The 18,364-nt window shown below is 27.5% G+C and overlaps 1 protein-coding gene across 2 annotated transcripts; it reads right to left on the bottom strand.

Annotated features, from left to right (window-relative positions):
- Nucleotides 1-847: 847 nt before the first annotated feature.
- Nucleotides 848-4,821, bottom strand: LOC146887168 (receptor-like protein EIX2). 2 transcript variants are annotated; one of them, XM_085672301.1, is made up of 2 exons: nt 1,448-4,821; nt 848-1,071 (listed from the first exon to the last, which is right to left on the bottom strand). In XM_085672301.1, the coding sequence occupies exon 1, from the start codon at nt 4,771-4,773 to the stop codon at nt 1,489-1,491; it is 3,285 nt and encodes a 1,094-aa protein (XP_085528427.1). In that variant the 5' UTR covers nt 4,774-4,821; the 3' UTR covers nt 848-1,071; nt 1,448-1,488. The 2 variants fall into 2 exon arrangements, with proteins under 2 accessions (XP_085528427.1, XP_085528428.1); XM_085672302.1 differs by having other exon boundaries at nt 848-1,064.
- Between the last annotated feature and the right edge of the window lie 13,543 nt (nt 4,822-18,364).

Here is an 18,364-nt window from a genome sequence, read left to right as displayed (position 1 = left end):
TTTTAACGAGGCACATTCTTTTATCAATGGACATCCAAGCGGGAGTGTTATGAATTAATGGTCGTCCATTGATTTGATACTATTACTCAATTACTCATATGATTCATTACTCTTTATGTAATATTTTGTATTTACTATTTGATTTTATATCCTTTCTGGGTTACTATGTTGTATCTATATATAGGACTCGTCCCATCAGTAATAAGACATACATATATACAGATGAGTTGCTCCATATTCTCTCATTCTCTATTCTCTATTGTTTGTTTCCTTCTTTTTCCTATTATTTATTATTATTCTACTGTTATCCGTTTTATTTCATAACATTAATATATTTTTTATTAATCTTAACTCAAATTTTTATGAAGATTAAAAAATACGAACACACTTAAAACACGTACGTGTTTTCGTTAATATTCTATATATATAATATGTCGAAATTTAGTTATATTTTAAAGTTGGTACTTTTTTTAGATGTGTTTATTAGTGACCAGGCCAAAATTAAAACAAAGTTGAAACGTTATTTTAGGAATTTTAGAAAAATTCGGGAGTTGTTGAAGAAATTATTGGAGGTGCTGATAGAAACCGCTAAAATTAATTAGGCCATATGTTTGACAAAAGTCCAATATACTTCTTGAATCTCGGGGAAAGGAGCTAAACGTACAGAATGCTCCAGTACATTAGGCCGTGGACCCAACCTCATTCCAGAAGCTTAGAGAGTTATGGCAGTAACTATGAACGAATGAGGCATCTTCTTGCATTTTTCGTTACATTGCAAATTTAGTTCAGAGTTCTTACAAATAAGAAGTAACAGAAAAACAATGCTGATGATGAATTATCGGATGTCACAAATATAAGCAGTAATTGAACATGAAACAACATTACAATATATTATATCATAAAATACAACCAAATCATAACAAGTTTCTGGAAACAACATTTTTCAATTTATTTCTTACATTAACAAAATATTCTAAATGACAAAACTAAATAAATATTTTGCCCTTGTGCAACCCAACATTGATTTCCTCCCTAATCCGAAGCGTGTAGAGCATCTGCAACACCTGCATTCTTTTTTTAAACAAAAATTAATTCGGTGCATTACAAGAAAAAGACATAATATATTTAAATATATGTAGGAGTTTTGAAGTTGCAGGATTTTGGAATCACAATCTCAGCTAATAACATGAACTCTTTCGTTTTTGTTACTCAGAAATCCTTTAACGACGAATTAAGGACTAATTCTTCTACGTATTTAGTATCTAACTCTTTCATACTTTAGGGTTAATTTCGTTATCTGATTATATGCTTAAAGACTAAGGTTTTCTGTTAACCATGTTTTCCAATGGTACTAATCAAGTGTAAGAGATTTTTTTTTTTTTTTCAAGAATTTAGTTCAGTCATTAATAATAAAAACAAGGAATATCATAAGGAAGTTGCAACATACCTTCTTGCCTCTGAGCTACGAGGACTACTTTGTTGCATTCCCTATAACCATTCAAATATATAATTTATCAGTCTGTTCACAAATCTCATGTAATCCTTTCTCCAAGGATGCCAAAGTAGTATTGGCCCTAATAAGCCCCAAAATCCAGTAAAGAATCCTATCCCCATGCTCATGTATAATGCCTCGTAAAAGACACTGTCTTCATCACCATTGATTGCTTCAACTTCTGGGAACTTTACTGTCCTTTGATCTCCATCTCCAGGACAACTTTTGTTCAGTTGAAAACCACAAAGATCTCTGTTTCCTTCAAAACTATAGCCTTCAAAGGTTTCAAAATGTCTTCCTCGTGGGATTCTTCCTGAAAGAGAGTTGTGTGATAAATCTAACTTGCCTAGATCATCAATTTGAGAAAGAGAAAAAGGAATTCCTCCACTGATATGATTTCTTGATAAGTCAAGGGACTCCAGTGAACTTAAATTTCCCATCTCAGAAGGAATTTCTCCGCTTAGATAATTTCGGGATAAATTTAGAGAAACTAGCCCAACCAAATATCCAATCTCTTTCGGTATTTCCCCTGTTAAATTATTACTTGAAAGATCAATAAGTTGTAACTCTGCATCCGAAAACCACAGTTTCACACCTTTCCACATCCATGTTATGTTAAGTGTACAACTATCAGAATCTAATGGAAAATAATGATTAGTTTCATGGTAAGTAAGTTCGATATTAAAATATATCTGACTTAGAATTATATCTCTGTTGATGATCTTTTCAGACATTGCAGTCAAATTCTTTAAGCATGTTGGAATACCTCTCGATAAGTAATTCCTTGAAAGATCCAACGAATGAATATGCTTCAAATAACAGAGATTAACTGGAAGATGTCCCGAGAAGTGATTCCCTCTCATGTTCAAGATTATCAATTGCTGCATACTTTCTCCGATCCATGATGGTATTGGACCACACAGCATATTTTCACTCACATCCATCATAATTAAATTGCTACAATTTTTCAAAGTGGAAGGTAATTTACCCATTAGGTTATTGTTTTTTAAAACCAAGACTTCCAATTCAACAAGGCTGCCCATGGACACAGGAATCTTTCCTGACAATTTATTGTTGCTTAAATCAAGAAACATTAATCGATCAACACAATTCCAACAGTTTGGCAGCTGTCCCTTCATCTGATTGTTTGATAAATCGAGAGAGGCCAAATTCGCATATGTGATTTGATCACATAAGAATGAAAACAAATTTGAAAATTTATTTTTGGAGAGCTTAAGCTTTGAAGCTTGCACTAAAAAGGGTGGAATTTTGCCTTCAAATTGGTTTGAGTGCAGAAATATCAACGGTTTGTGAAGAAGCTTCAACGATATACTGGGAATTGCACCAATGAGATTATTGTAAGACATATTTAACCTTCCCATATTTTGCAAGTTGTTCCAAAACCAGTCTGGTACGGAATCATTAAGCTTGTTATTAGAAATGTCAAGCATCATTAAGGAACTTTGAGTCTGAAGCCAACTTGGAAATGTCGGGCCCAAATTACAAGACCCTAATGCCAACAATATTAATTGGAAAGGAGGAACCCAAGTGGCACCAATTTTTAGTGATAATGAGTTATATTGTAACTCCAAGAATAGTAATTTGGAAAAATTAGAAAGATGCGATTCAGTGACATCACCCTCCAAATGATTTCCAGCCAAAATAAGTTCAACCAATTCAGATAACAATCCAATGCTTTTAGGTAATGTTCCTGTAATGATGTTAAAGGATAAATCTAAAATCTGAAACACGTGCTTGTTGCACCATGATGAATTCTGAAAGAAGCTAGAAATATTTCCACTCAACTTGTTCTTGGAGAGGATTAAACTTTGCAATGTGCAGATGTTCCCAAAGAAAGATGGAATCTCGCCTTGCAGTTTATTACCATAGAGGTTAAGAACTTCAAGAGAATTCATTACTTTCCCAAATCCATCTGGAATGGGACCTTCCAACATGTTATCACTGAGTTGAAGTCTACGAAGATTGGTAGTGGAGTTGAAGAGCCAGTAAAATATGGATGATGATTTCAACATATTTGAGGAGAGATCGAGCCAGGCAAGAGAAGATGAAGAATTCGAAATTGAAATAGCTGAGATGAGAAAGTTATCATCCCTTAGACCGCAATTTGACAAATAAAGATTTTGAAGTTTTGAACAGAAGTTGAAGCTACCTTGAAAGACCAATGAGGTCACATTATTATCAGAAAGATCAAGGATCACAAGAGAAGGAAAACGTAAGTAGACAGGAGATGACAAAATAATGTTATTATGAGAAAGATAAAGCTCTTGAAGAATAAGGCTAAAGTTTGACAGCAGTTGAAATGTTGAGAATGTGAGTATATTAGAAGAAAGATCAAGGATGGTAAGAGACGTGGAAAAGTTGGAACCTGAATAAAACAGAGATTGGATATGGGCATCTGAAAGAGAACAATCAACTAGCCTCAACTCTCTTAAATTTGGAAAAATAATGGTTTGTAACCAGTCAAGATTATTTAAGGAATACAAAGCAAGATTTGTTAGGGGATTGAGATTAGAGAGCCACTGTGCATCCTTAGATTTGAAATCAAAATCACCAGAAAGTCTAAGAGTGTGCAAGAAAGGAAGATTCCCAACCTGGAAAGGAAGTGCTCCAGAAAATGAATTTTGACTAAGATCAAGATACGTCAACTGTGACAGATTCGCAAGTTGATAAGGGAGTTCCCCGTAGAGAAAATTGTGACTGAGATCGAGATACCTTAAGCGTGTAAGGTTTCCAAGTTGATAAGGGATTTCACTATAGAGATAACCGTTATTACGAAGATCTAGAGTCCGTAAATGTGTAAGGCTTCCAAGTTGGATAGGAATGCTGCCACTAAAAGCAGAATTGGAGAGATTGAGATATCTTAAGTTGGTCAGTGAGCCTATGAGTTGTGGGATGTGACTCCCTAGGAAATCATGGTTGCTGAGATCCAAATGTTGAATATTTTGCAAGGCAAACAATGAAGTGATTTTCACTGCACCTCTAAAAAATCGTGATTGTGGATTCGAACCACGGAGACGAAGGATGGTTACATGACCTGTTATATGGTCACAACGAATACCTTTCCATTTGCAACAATCTGTACTGTTTTCATCATCCCTCCATGTAGACAGCATGTCATAGGCATCTATGAGGCCATGTTTGAAGTTAAGAAGTGCCTGTCTCTCCCTCTCTATGCACTTTATTTCTGCGCTATTGTTCAACCCGATAATGGGTCCTGCAGCATGCATGAGAAGCAAGAGAAGTGCATAAAATGGTTCCATGAAATGAACACAGCCTAAAACAGAGATCCTCAACTGTTATCAGCTTATTCTAAGTTGTGAAAGTGTGAAAGGCAGAAGCATGAATGATTGGTTATATAAGGAACGGGGGAGAGTATAGTAGTGGCTGTTGGCATCTATTAATTTCCACCGCTCACATTCACAACAGTTGATATTTTATGGATGTGTTCAAATTCGATTATGCGTCAAAGTGACGTAAAATTTGTTAAAATTGATTTTCTAAACACAAAATTGATGTGTTTAATTTTTAAAATTAATTAAAACAAAAATAATAATTAATTGTTAATTCTACGTCAGAATCGATTTTCTATTACCGAACTAAACACACACTGCAGATTACAATTTTAAGTCTTTCTACTTATTTTGTTTTCAAATATAATGATGTCACTGCTTAAATTTCGTTCACAGTTTAGATAGGTTTAGAAATTATGCATTTCTTTTATTAAATATCATTACACTAAGTAAAGTATAAAAAAAGATAAAAAATAATAATCTGTGTTAGATGATCTACATGACCTGGATGGGTAGTAAAGTTTTAATTTACCTGGAAATAAATTTCTTTTATTTTCTTTCATCACCTTACATAGTTTAATAAATAGAAATTTTCTTCAAAGTACTACAGTTTTCAATAATTTTTTCAAATACATATTTTTCACAATATTTTTCCAAAAAAAAAATTCTTTATTGTTGACTATCAGAGAATGATGATTATTTTTTTAAAGTAACATGTTTTCCAAAAAAATTTTACAAACTTATAATATATTATAATAGCTCTAATAAATTTGTTGAGTTAATTATGTAACATATCAAATTATATATTAAATTCAATTGCCATGTAATTTGTAAAGTAATATAGTATTTTTGAGAACTATTTTTTTTTTGTGTAATGAAATTTTTAATTTAAAATAATAACTTTTAAATTGTTTAATAATGATACAATTATTTCACAATAAAAATTTAAAATTTAAATTATAATTTATATTGTAAATTTGCATTTATTTAAATGTATTAGAAACTTTTGTTAAATTGAAATTCAAAAGAAATATTAACAATATCATTTATTAAAATGATAAGAAACATAAATTAAATTAAAAAGCACACATATCTAAAATACATAAACTTCCAATATTGATCACTACCTTGTATTACTTAGATTATGCTTTCGTCTCAAGACAACACATAACAACACAGGAGAATGTGTGTAGTTAAAAATGATTAAACTACCAATTCAATAACAATTAAATTTATTATGATGTGCTCCAATAGAACCCATCTGATGACAAATAATACAAGAAAAATTTTACATACCAAATTTTATAGTAACTAAAACTTATTAGTATAAAACTGATTAGTTATTATAATAACTAATTCAAAAACTAAAAATTATTAATAATTAAAATAATTTTTATTATAAATAAAAAATTATAATTGATTTTAAATTTTTAATTAAAATAGTTTCTATTATAAATTGATATTTAAATTGATTATTAACATTAATTATCAAAATTTTGATTAATAAAGAAATTAGTCTCTTTTTAAAAAATTAATCTCTAAATTGATCTTAAAATATATTTTTCATCACTAAAATTGATCATTATTTAATAATTTTTTTAGTGAAATATATGATATCTCATACATATTCAACAATGTATCTTTACCAAGAATTTTCTTTTCTAGTGTAAGTATTTTTTTTTTTTCTAATTTTACCCTTTAAGTAATTGTCTTTTAAATTTGACCAATTTTTAAGTTAACTATTTTTAAATTTAATTATTTTTTAAACTAAAATAACTATCAAATTGTAACAACATTCATCCAAATCAATTTTTTAAACTAAAATAACAACATTCATCCAAATCAAATTTTTCCACTCCACAAGTTTTATACTTGAAGAGCACAAGTTTTTAACGACCTTTTGAGAGAGAACACCATTCAAAATCCAATTAGACACCACTTCCTCCTTATTAATCATCAAAGAAGAAAAGTCACATAAATTGACAATAAGAGAAAAGTTCTAGTGAGTACATTTTCCAGACGAACGAATAATAGAGGATATAACCTTACTCTATCAAAATAAAGGATTTGATCCAATTTATATATGCAAGTGTCAAAACACCAGCGATCATTCCAAAGATTAATACAATCACCTTACCTAGTGTCTAGAAATTATTTTCTAAAACAATATCATATGCATCCTAAATACCATTCCAAATTGATGATGATTAAAAAGCATATATCTTTTATACTTAGAATTAAGAAAGCGGATATGCGTAAGTTTAGCCCAAGTCATTTTGTCATAAGCAAACTTTAAAGCTAAACATAGTAAATAGACTTTCTTTTCTAACTGAAGAATATTAGTAACTTGCAAACCATCATTCCCCTTAAAACCACACAAGATAGACCATTTAACAGTAAGCAACCCAAATTTTTGTGTATTCTCTATCCAAACAAAATTTTGAATCCATTGTTACACCTCAAGAAGAAGCTTAATAAGTCATTTATAAACCTGAAAACTATAAGACAACACACAAACAATAATCGAATTTACTAGGTCATACTAAGGAACTTTCCTTTTGAAGAAGCAAGTTTATTATGAATCTTATCAACCAAAGGTTAAGAAAATTGTGCCTTAGGACCCTTACAAAAATTTTTGCATCCAAATAAATAAAAGAAAGAAATCATTAATTACAAGAAAGAAAACTCTTAAGACATCTAACAAAAGGAGAAGAAACATTAATAGTATAAAAGTGACTTTTAACCTAACTTATCCTTTAACCAAATAAAATGTCATATATATAGAAGAAAGATGTCAAATATTGTAAGAGGTTATAGTATCTCATTTAAAAAAAACAAATATATTAATTGTACCTAAGAATATTTTTAAGGCTAACAGTTGCATAACAAAAAGACGAAACTATTGAGAAAAGTCTACCAAAAAATCATGGCATTTTACCAAAAGCATGGAAAAACAGAAGTTTAATTTGTCTCTATATTTGTGAAGACTTGCAATTTAAAAGTTTATGCAATTCTTTCAAATTCTAAATTTGACGTGATTGTACAGATAATTTTCTAACCCATTAAAAGAGTTAGAAAAAGATATATAAGTCAACAATAATATCTATTATATACATAACTATACTTTTTGTAATTGATTAAAAATACTAATATATTTCCATAAAAAATTTAATTCTCTAACAAAACTGTAATGTATGAGACAAATAGTATAAAAACAGTACATCAAACTATTTATCTAGGTTATCTTATTTAAATTAAAGTAAAAATATAACGAAAATGATAATTTATTTAATTATTATGATACCATTGTATGACCATACATGAAAAAATCACAGAAAAATACAAACAAAAACAAAATCCAAATTAATTATTCTTTGTATAAACAAGATGATAACAATAGACAAGATGACATGCACCGAACAACAAATAAAAAACTAACAAACCCTCGGTGTAAAGTAAAAACTTACTGACTAATCTAATAAAACTTCAACTAATATATTATGAATCCAAAGATTAATATAAAACATTCTCCTCCTTGTAAGGTGGATAACAATGCAATAATTAAACAGCAAGAATAAAAAAGATATTGGTACCTTCTCCGACCTTCCTAAAAGGGCTTCCTAAAAACTATGTGTAACTATATTTTTACTCTCTGTAACTCACACATCTCAAATTTTTTTGTTTTTTCGACGGATGATGAAAAAAAAGAGTTACGAATGTTGATATAGAACAAAATTAAATACTGGATATTGACATATTTAATGGATAAAAACTGAAAAAATAAATAAAGTATCAAATATTGATATAGTAAAACAAAATAAGTACCGGATATCGACATTGGTTAAAATAAAAAATCGGAGATGAATAAGTGGGAGAAAAAAAAAATAGTTACTTTTTACTTAGGGATAAAACAGGGAGAAACCCCTCCTAAAATGGTTACTTTATTTTGCTTGACAGCTTCTTCTTCTTCTTCTTTTTTGGGCAAAAGACACATTGTTTCTGTCTTTTTATTCCTTAAGAACTTTATGCAAAATAATGTATTTTTAAAATACATAATAAATTGATAGCCCATAAAAAAATAGTTTTCCTTTTTTTTAATTAATTCAATATGAATCTAATAAATTCGTAAATGAACTTAAAAATACGATGAGTAATAATACCACAATCAAATAAATTCATAAATCACCTAAAAAATACTACTAATAACATTGTAATTATAGTAGTATAATAAATAAATAAATGTATTTTAGCATATTATTATAAAAATATTGTACACCTTAAAATCTAATAGTATTTCTTTTAGCTTTTAATTCTCTATTTTCCTTGACATATTTAACTTTATATAAAGTTTATGAAAATAAAATAAATATCTAAAATCTATGTAAGTATTTCAGTAGCTAAAATAAATGTGATTAAACATTTTATAATAACTTATTTTTCATAGAATAAATGATATACGATATATTTGTTTCTTTGACTTAATTAAATTAATGATAATATAAAATCATTTTTTAACGAGACTGTATGATGATAGTGATAGGATACTATTATTGAGAGTTGCCGGTATATTATATGTTTTAACCTTTGATAATTTTTTTATAATCTGAGTTGACTATTTTTTTATTTTTATATATTTTAAAATCACTTAAACAATATCAATTCAGATTATAAAAAAATTGGTTAAAATTTAATTGTTAAAATATTATTTTCCATTTTATATATTAAATTAAACAATAAGATTACTATTATTTTTGAGTTATCATCATGTACATACAGTTATCATCATGTATCAGGGATCGAATAACATAGCTTGTAGAGTTTCCAAAATAGAATATGAATGAATGCTCCAAAAAATTTTTCTGAATGTCTTGAAATCATTTAAAAAAATCTATAATTATGCTGAAATAATTCTGTCAATTATTAAAAAATTGTGAAAATTGTAAGTCTTTATAAAATAAAATATTTATCTTATCGAAAACTCTTACGAAGTTTAGAGTGAATGTATTATCAATACACCATTTTGTAAGTTTTGTAGGGTCTTTTATCACTTTCATTTTATTATCCCCGCTCCACTCTATTCTTATGACAATGACTCGATCGTGAGTTTAATTTGTCTTTATACGAAATTTCTACAATGACTTTTCAAAGTCTATGTAATTGTTTCAATTTCCAAATTTAATGTGATAAGACATTTTCTAACCCACTGAAAGAGTTAGAAAACATATTTTTAGGCGAAAATCAAATACAATATATATTTTGAAAACTAAAACATATTAATTCTTCTAGATAGATAGATACAGAGAAAGAGTGAGTGGTCGAAATATTATATCTCCAGATTTTTTATGATGATAAAACATAATAAATACAATTAAAAGTTTTGATATTATTATTATTATTATAATAAAAATATATTAATCATAACAACTTTTCAGCAATGTTTTTCATTTGTATATTTAGAAAATTGGTCCTATAAATTCTGGTAGAATTTATAGGTGTAAACGATATATTCACTTCAAACTATTACCAAATTTTGTCTTTGCATGTAATTTCTGCAGAGACTAAAATATCAAAGTCTGTTCGCTTGTTTACTTTTAAAATTTTGATGTGGTTGCCTAATTTTCTAAGCCACAAAAAAAATTATGTTTATGATAAATATATATATATATATATATATATATATATATATATATATATATATATATATATATATATATATATATTTTGTTATTATTTGAAAGTACTAATATGTTTGATATATATACAAATTTTTAAATAATGATCAATTAATCATTAAAAATAATTAGTCAATTTAGATATCAATTTATAAATTAAAAATTATTATAATTAAAATAATTTTGATTATGAATAAAATATTATAATTGATTTCTAAATTAATAACTAAAATAGTTTATATTATGAACTAATATTTAAATTAATTACTAATATTAACTATCAAGATTTTGACTACCAAATAAATTTGTCAGTAAATTGGTTTTTAATTAGGATGTTGGTCTCTAAATATATTTATAGTCAATGAAATTGATCATTATTAGTTGTAATGTTAAAATTTTAATATATGATGGAAACAATATATCAAATTCAATTTCAAATTATTTAAGAAATATTATAATATCTAAATTAAATAAATATATCAGTATTTTACTTTACAATGAAAACTACAGCGTGTCTTATTATTATAAATTATTATAAATATCCTTTATGTAAGAATACCATTGATAATGATTTTATTCTATTTGGTCAAATTTGTAGATCACCCAAAAGTATTAATCTCAACTATTAATCAAATTGTTACCAATTTACAAGAATTTTTTTTTTCAGAGATCGGATTTATAGTCTCTAAATTTAAAGAAGTCGCTAAAATAATAAAAAATTAAATTTAAATTTAAATTTAAACAAGTGAATTTTAGTCTTTAATTTTGAAAAAAAAAACTTATTTAATGAAAATAAAATATAATTTAAAATTAATAATCTTTAATTTCTAAATAATTTATAAATTCGTGTATATAATCAGTTAATATTTTGTATTTCTAGATCAGTTTTACTTAATGAACTTTTTTAGTAATTATTCACACAAAAAATAGCCATCTGCATTTGCCTAAATGTTTTGTAACTTTTTCCACAAAGTTCTTATTTTGTGTTTGATTATCCAGAGTTAGGAAAATGAAGTGAATTAATTTTTAAAATTTGGTAATTCTGAAACTTATGGAAGTCTGTTCATATATTTTGGAATTAAACTTTCGAAAGTCTATTTGTTACGCAAATCTGGAATAAAACTTCTGCATGTCAAACAATAGACTTACAAAAAAATATATAACAGATAGAATTCCAGAAGTTTCATGTGGAATATAAAAAATTCTATAAATTTAATTTTGACATCTATAATAATTATACTTTTGTAAGTTTGATTTCAAAATCAGAATTTAAATTCTACAATAATGAAACCACTAACCACATCTATTCACAAAAAGGAATGGTGTTTAAAAGCAATTAGTTTTGTTGGACTCATTGTGTTTGTACGTCTGAGTGCACTTCGCGTTGTTTTTTTGGTTGGCTTTTGCTTCCTGAAACCCATGATTACTATCTGCACCTCATATCAGTAGTAAAAAAACTAAAATATCCTACCTGCACTGCATCGCCGCTATAGTCATTGCCATCACTTCATCTTCTTCTTCTTTGTTTCACCTACGCTGCAACATTGAAAAAGAAGCTCCATTCTTGGAAGAACAAATATTCATAGCTTATTAAGATTGGGACTAACAGGAATAGATAGAACAATAAATATCCATATGGTTCATATTTTGCATACAAAGTTGACTAATTTCAGAAAATTAAGCAAGGTAGAGGACAAAGAAATTGTTTACTGTGATGCATGTAGTAATATTAGGGTACAGGAAGCAAAAGCGATAGAATGTCCTTTGTATAAATTATGGGAGTGCAAATACTAATTACAAGGTTCAAGGAGTAAAAGCCTTTTCATATGTTTTTGGTTATTTAACATGTTTGGGTCTCAATGAAGAGTATAGTTTTCTTTGAAGGTATTCCTCATTTTCTATTGACAACTCTTGCAAAGAAGTTGGTTCAAAAACACCGATTCACAATATTTACTAATTGAATTAAATAATAATTCCGATATGTGATAATTTTTCTATTTTACTTTAAATTCATATTAATATTTTTGTATCAACAATTCTAAAACAGTGAAATTGACTATTTGATTTCCTCTACGAGTTTCTATTTGTTTTTAAAATTTCGTTGCAAAACTTGAAGAATACTTTTGATATAATTGTTTCATGTTACTATTATTTATAAAAATTTTGACTAAACCTGTGTTTCTTATCGAATTGGGTTGAGTAGACTCTAAGGTGGACTGACCTAGTATGTATAATCGAGTTTGGGTCTTTCTTCTTACATCTCCAAGCATTTCTTTTGCACCTCCAAAATTTCTTTAAATTTCTAAAATACCCTTTGACCATTTAAGAAAATTCACGGACATCACACCCCCAAAAATATTTAGGGAAGCCATCTTTCCGAAGTCAAAATATATGACTTCTGGAAGTCAAAATATATCACCGGAATTCAAAATATATCACCGGAAGTCGATTTTCGAAAGTCAAAATATATCACCGGAAGTCGACTTCCGAAAGTCAAAAATCATTACCAGAAGTCGACTTCCAAAAATAAAAAACATTACCGGAAGTCGACTTCTGTAGTTTAAAAAATTAAGTGATTTTAAATATTTTTAATTCTTTTTAAAATTTATATTTTCTAACTTATTTTATTTTATCTTTTAAAATACATATTAAAAATTATAAAACATATAAATTTAAAAAAAAATACTTTAGAAAATAAAAAAATAAGTAATAAAAATACTAAATAAAAAACTGAAAAATAAAATTAAAAAATAATAAAAATTTAAATTTAAAAAAAATAAAATAAATAAATAAATATAAATAAATATATATATATATATATATATATATATATAAAATTTAAAGTTTTATTATTTTAAAATGAATTTAAATATTAAATAAAATTAAATGAAGGAGAATAAATTTTTATTTTTTTATTTAAATTTTAATATTATCTTAATTTTACTTATTTTTATATTTATATTTATTTTTTCATATTAAATAAAAATAAAATTATATATATATAGATATTAATATTTTTTTAAAAAAATATATTAAGAAATATGAAAACATAAAAAATAAATAAAATAATAAACTAAAAAATAATTAAAAGTAAAAAAATATAAATTTTAAAAAGAATTAAAAATATTCAAAATAAATTTTGTTTTTTGACTTACGGAAGTCAACTTCCAGAGAATGTTTTTTAACTTCCGGAAGTCGACTTCCGAGAATATTTTTTACTTCCGGAAGTCGACTTTCGAGAATATATTTTGACTTCCGGAAGTTGACTTCCGGTGATAATTTTTGACTTTCGAAAGTCGATTTCCGGTGATTCATTTTGACTTTCGGAAGTTGACTTCCGGTGATATATTTTGACTTCCGGAAGTCGACATAATTTTGGAGGTGTGGTGTCTGCGGGTTTCCTTAAATGGTCAAAGGGTTTTTTGGGAATTTAAAAAAAGTTTGGAGGTGTAGAAGAAATTTTGGAGGTGCAGGGAGAAAGACCCATCGAGTATTGAATCATCATGATAGAGGAAGTCCACCTGCAAGAATTGCAGCGCTTAAGTCAGTAATAGATTTTAGTTTGAATATGTGAGTAAAGTGATCAAGAGATGAGAGTATTTTTTTTGTGGTAACATGTAGCCCTTTTTAGGCCCATGAGCACAGTTTGATGTGTTATGTTACTGTTAGTGGATTCAATGTATATCACAAATAATATCATATATTTCATAAATATTATCTCTTCCTTATATTAGGAACGTTAATATATGTTATATGGACCTCATACTCGAATCATATGCTTATGGGACATTTTGGGTTTAACAATAATAATATAATTTGGATCAGGTGGGTACATAAGTTCTCGAGCTCAAAAGTTAATAACTTTTGCAAATGGACCAAGTTATTAAATGAACGAGTTTATATGTTGCTTTTAGCTCAAGCCCGAGTTGTACTTGGTGTTTTCAGCATTATAGGCGCAAGATCGACCCAAACATTTCAAATCTCTTGTTATATTCCTACTTTCATTATTTCATTTCAGTTCTTCACTTTTTTTTCTTCTCATTCAAGTTGTTCATCACTCTTGTGCTTTCTCACTTCAAGCCTTTGCATTCTTCATTTGCCTCTCTATCCTTAGGTACATATTTATGTCTTCTTCTTTTTCTAGTTCCCCTTATGAGCAACAACCCTTGGTTAACCCGCTGACTCGATCCTTAGAAATGGTTCCTCAGACAAACCCTCCTCTCGTCCTCGCTCTTCGACACCCCCCCCCCCCACCCCCTAATCCATCCACTAAATAAATAAATAAATAAATATATATATATATATATATATATATATATATATATATATTGCATATTATATATGTATATTTGTATAATATTGTCGCCTCACTATTACAAATTCTCATATTACATGAGAATTTTCTTGCAAATTTGTTAAAAAAAATTTGCAAGAAAAGGCTTTTTCCTGCTATTTTTTCTGAGAATTTTAATTGGCAGGTAATTCCTTCGTGGGTAATTATTTCCTACAAAATTATAAAATCATCAAGTATTTCTTACACAATTTGTTGCGAAAAGTGTTTTATATAAAATATTTTGCAAAAAAATTGGCAGCAATTTCCTGCAAATTTTTTTTTATAACAAAATTTATAATATTTCCTACAAAAAAAATTTCAAAACAAAATTGGCAGAAAATATGATTTTTTTTAGTAGTGCCTATTGTGATTACATATAATAATACCTAATGTGGTATTGTGATCCTTTATGAGTGTATTGTGAAGGATACTTGATATGGTATTATTGCCTCAAAGAGTCATAGTATTAAAGACAAAACTCATTATGAAAATGATATATTTTAGTTTCACTTATGTGTTAGATAACATAAATTGAGACATCATGTGGTGAGAAATAGAAGAAGGTTTTCATATTTCTAATAAGGTATCAAAGTCTATTCTAATGAGGTTTGTTGGGTTTATTATATTATTCATTATTGTGTCATTGTTGAACTACCCACAAATATCTAGTCTTATGCACAAGATGTCTATGTCTTGGTGTGAGAGAGGTGTGTTGAAAAGTTCACATCTATTGGAGATAAAATCAATTATAATATATAAATAAAAGTAAACCTCATCTTATAAATATTTTTCTGATGATGAGTCATACTAAAACTAACTTTCTAATATGATATCAAAGTTTATTCTAAAGATATTTATTAAGCTTATTTTGACACTCCTTATTGGATCACTATTGAACCATTTACAAATATATAATTACACATATGTTCTTCTAAGGTATGAGATACATTGTCAAGTAAAAAATAGATTAAATTACAATATATAATATATAAATAACAGTAAATCTTATTTTATAAATTAATTTTGTGACGACGTTAAATTTACTTCTTGCTTATATTCTAATTCCAATTATGGACGAACTCGAGAATTAGAACCACAAATGTAAAATTTTATTTGACTCTACACCATTTCACTTCAATGGAATCATTATCTTCTGAAACTTAAAAGCAACCCATGACATTATATATGTAACTATGGATTTCAATTTTTTTCAAACTAACAATGCTAAAAGAAATCTCAAAAAGCCCATGATTTAAACTTGATTTTGTGAAAACTGTACACATAGCAAGGTAGGGTGAATGATATGATGTGAACATAAAGAAAAGTCTAAGTCACAAAACATGACTATAGGCAAGCATCTCATCCCAGATCCATTTTGCCCCACCATCATATATTTAATCAGAATGCATTAAGAAGGAATAAGCTTTTTCTTCATCCAAGCTATATTGTTGTGACAACGACAAGGGTCGCCAACAAATAAGACAATAGGCAAAGGCATGCAACTATTTGTGCCTTTAAAGTTCACTAACAAACAAAAGTAGTGTTCATGTTAGGAATGTTGCAATCACGCCAAGTTTGGCCCATCAAAACAAAGTTCAGTGTCTCTCCTTTTCCCTCTCTAAGAAAAAGGGTGGCCAAACACCAAAGTACATGCTTACTTGGAACCCACTTTTGTTTAGGGTACGTGTAATGCATGTATGGCTGAACATTGTGCCTACAAAGTTACTTTGTTTAAGAGGACTACCTAGTTATGTCTAATAACTTGTACTATAATGACTTGTACTAAATCTACAATTAGGTTTTGGTTTTGTTAGTGTGTGTAAATTTGGCTCAGCATATCTCTGGTCACATGCATTGTGTAATAATTCTGAACAGAAAAAGCAAAAAGGAAAAGCTACAAAAGTAAATTACGAGATTGTGTGTCTTAATTTATTAATTAGTTAATTAACATTATTGGTTTACTAACACTGCTCAAAATATGATTCTAAACATGATACTAAACTAAGTAGTGAAGAAAATCTTTGTTTCGCAACAAATGCATTCAAATAATCAATAAAGTAAATGCATGTTACATTGGTCGAGCTTCTTAGGATTTGTGTGTTTTCATATTTTTTTTTTTTCGTTTTATGTGTTGTTTTTTTTTTTTTTGTTATGCTTGAAATCTTAAAACTGGGAACTCTGTAAAATTTCTTGGTTGAAGGTCTGAAATTTGCAGGTTGAGAGATTGGGGGGGAGTTGTTGGTTTGTGTGATTTTATTAAATGTAGTGGGGACCTTGAATTGGGGTCACAATTTTGGCATCTTGTTCGTAAATATTTTAAATTTGGACCATCTTCTCTCTACCTCTTTTTCTTTTATCTTTCTTTTTCCATCATTGTAAACTTTGGTATTCTTGGATCTAGATCTTGCTCACTTTTTTACCCAATAAAACTCACACCAAATCAACGCAATTGGCTTTCAAGGAGATCATGTTCCCAATTGTAGTAATTGTGTAATTATTGCTTGCATTTTTTTAACCACAATAACCCCCTAGCCTATTATACCATTTATATATATATTTTTAATATTATGCGTTATTTGAGCTTTTATCATCGCAAGAAATATGATATTATAATTTTCAATTATTAAAATATTGTATTGATATCGGTTGAATCCTCTTTCAACCATTAGATTTGATCAGATTGGCGTATTCTTTAAGTGCGTGTAAAATGTTGTACACACTTCATTTAATTCAATTATAAATAAATTGTTAACTAGCTCGATTTTTAAAACTATATGGTATTTTTGTGATTATGTCATATGGTCTTGCTTTCTTGGTTCAAAATACTGTTATATAATTTTCATTTTGCATCGGTTAAAAAATATTATATAAATTATGTATATACATCAACGTGGCATATGCAATGTTTTATATATTTTTACTTCTAATAGTTTTAAAGTATATTTTGTAAAGTAATTACTTTTGTGAATATATTTGTTTTCGATTTTAGTAATATTTTTTTATGTAGGTTTATATTTTTATATGTGTAAATTTTGTTTACTCTTTTATTTAAGATAAATTATATAGTGATAAAGTTACATTAAAGCGTAACAAAACAATCACTAATATAAATTAGGGATAAATCTCTTGAAACATTTGAATAACCAAATAAATTTCCCTTTTCATTCTACTACCACTAACCGTAATCACGTAGTTAAGAGAAAAAGAAGAAGATGATGAATTTGTTCTCAACCATAGCCCGTTCATAAAAAAAGAAGAGAAAATAATTACTTAGTGACAAAATTTGGAAAAAAAATTAGAAATGTCAAATTAGAATTTTTTTTATTAATTAAAAAAATCTTCGTTTTGTTTACTAAGAGATCAAAAACACATAATAATAAAATATAAAAAAACAATATAATTATCATTCACTATCATATCACAAAATAACCATAAAAAACTATCATTAAATATAAAAAATTACTTAATATAAAATAAACCGAAATAGTTAAAATAATATCTAAGATTAGTTATAAATAATATATAAATATAAATATAATCTTAAATTTTATATAGT

The sequence above is a fragment of the Vigna unguiculata genome, chromosome 4 (genome assembly GCF_037176805.1).
Source record: "Vigna unguiculata cultivar grain cowpea cultivar isolate G323 ecotype 2 chromosome 4, ASM3717680v1, whole genome shotgun sequence".
In the NCBI taxonomy this organism is placed as follows: Eukaryota; Viridiplantae; Streptophyta; class Magnoliopsida; order Fabales; family Fabaceae; genus Vigna; species Vigna unguiculata.
Note: the sequence above shows the minus strand (reverse complement) of the source record. Positions and strands in the feature narration are given on the sequence as shown.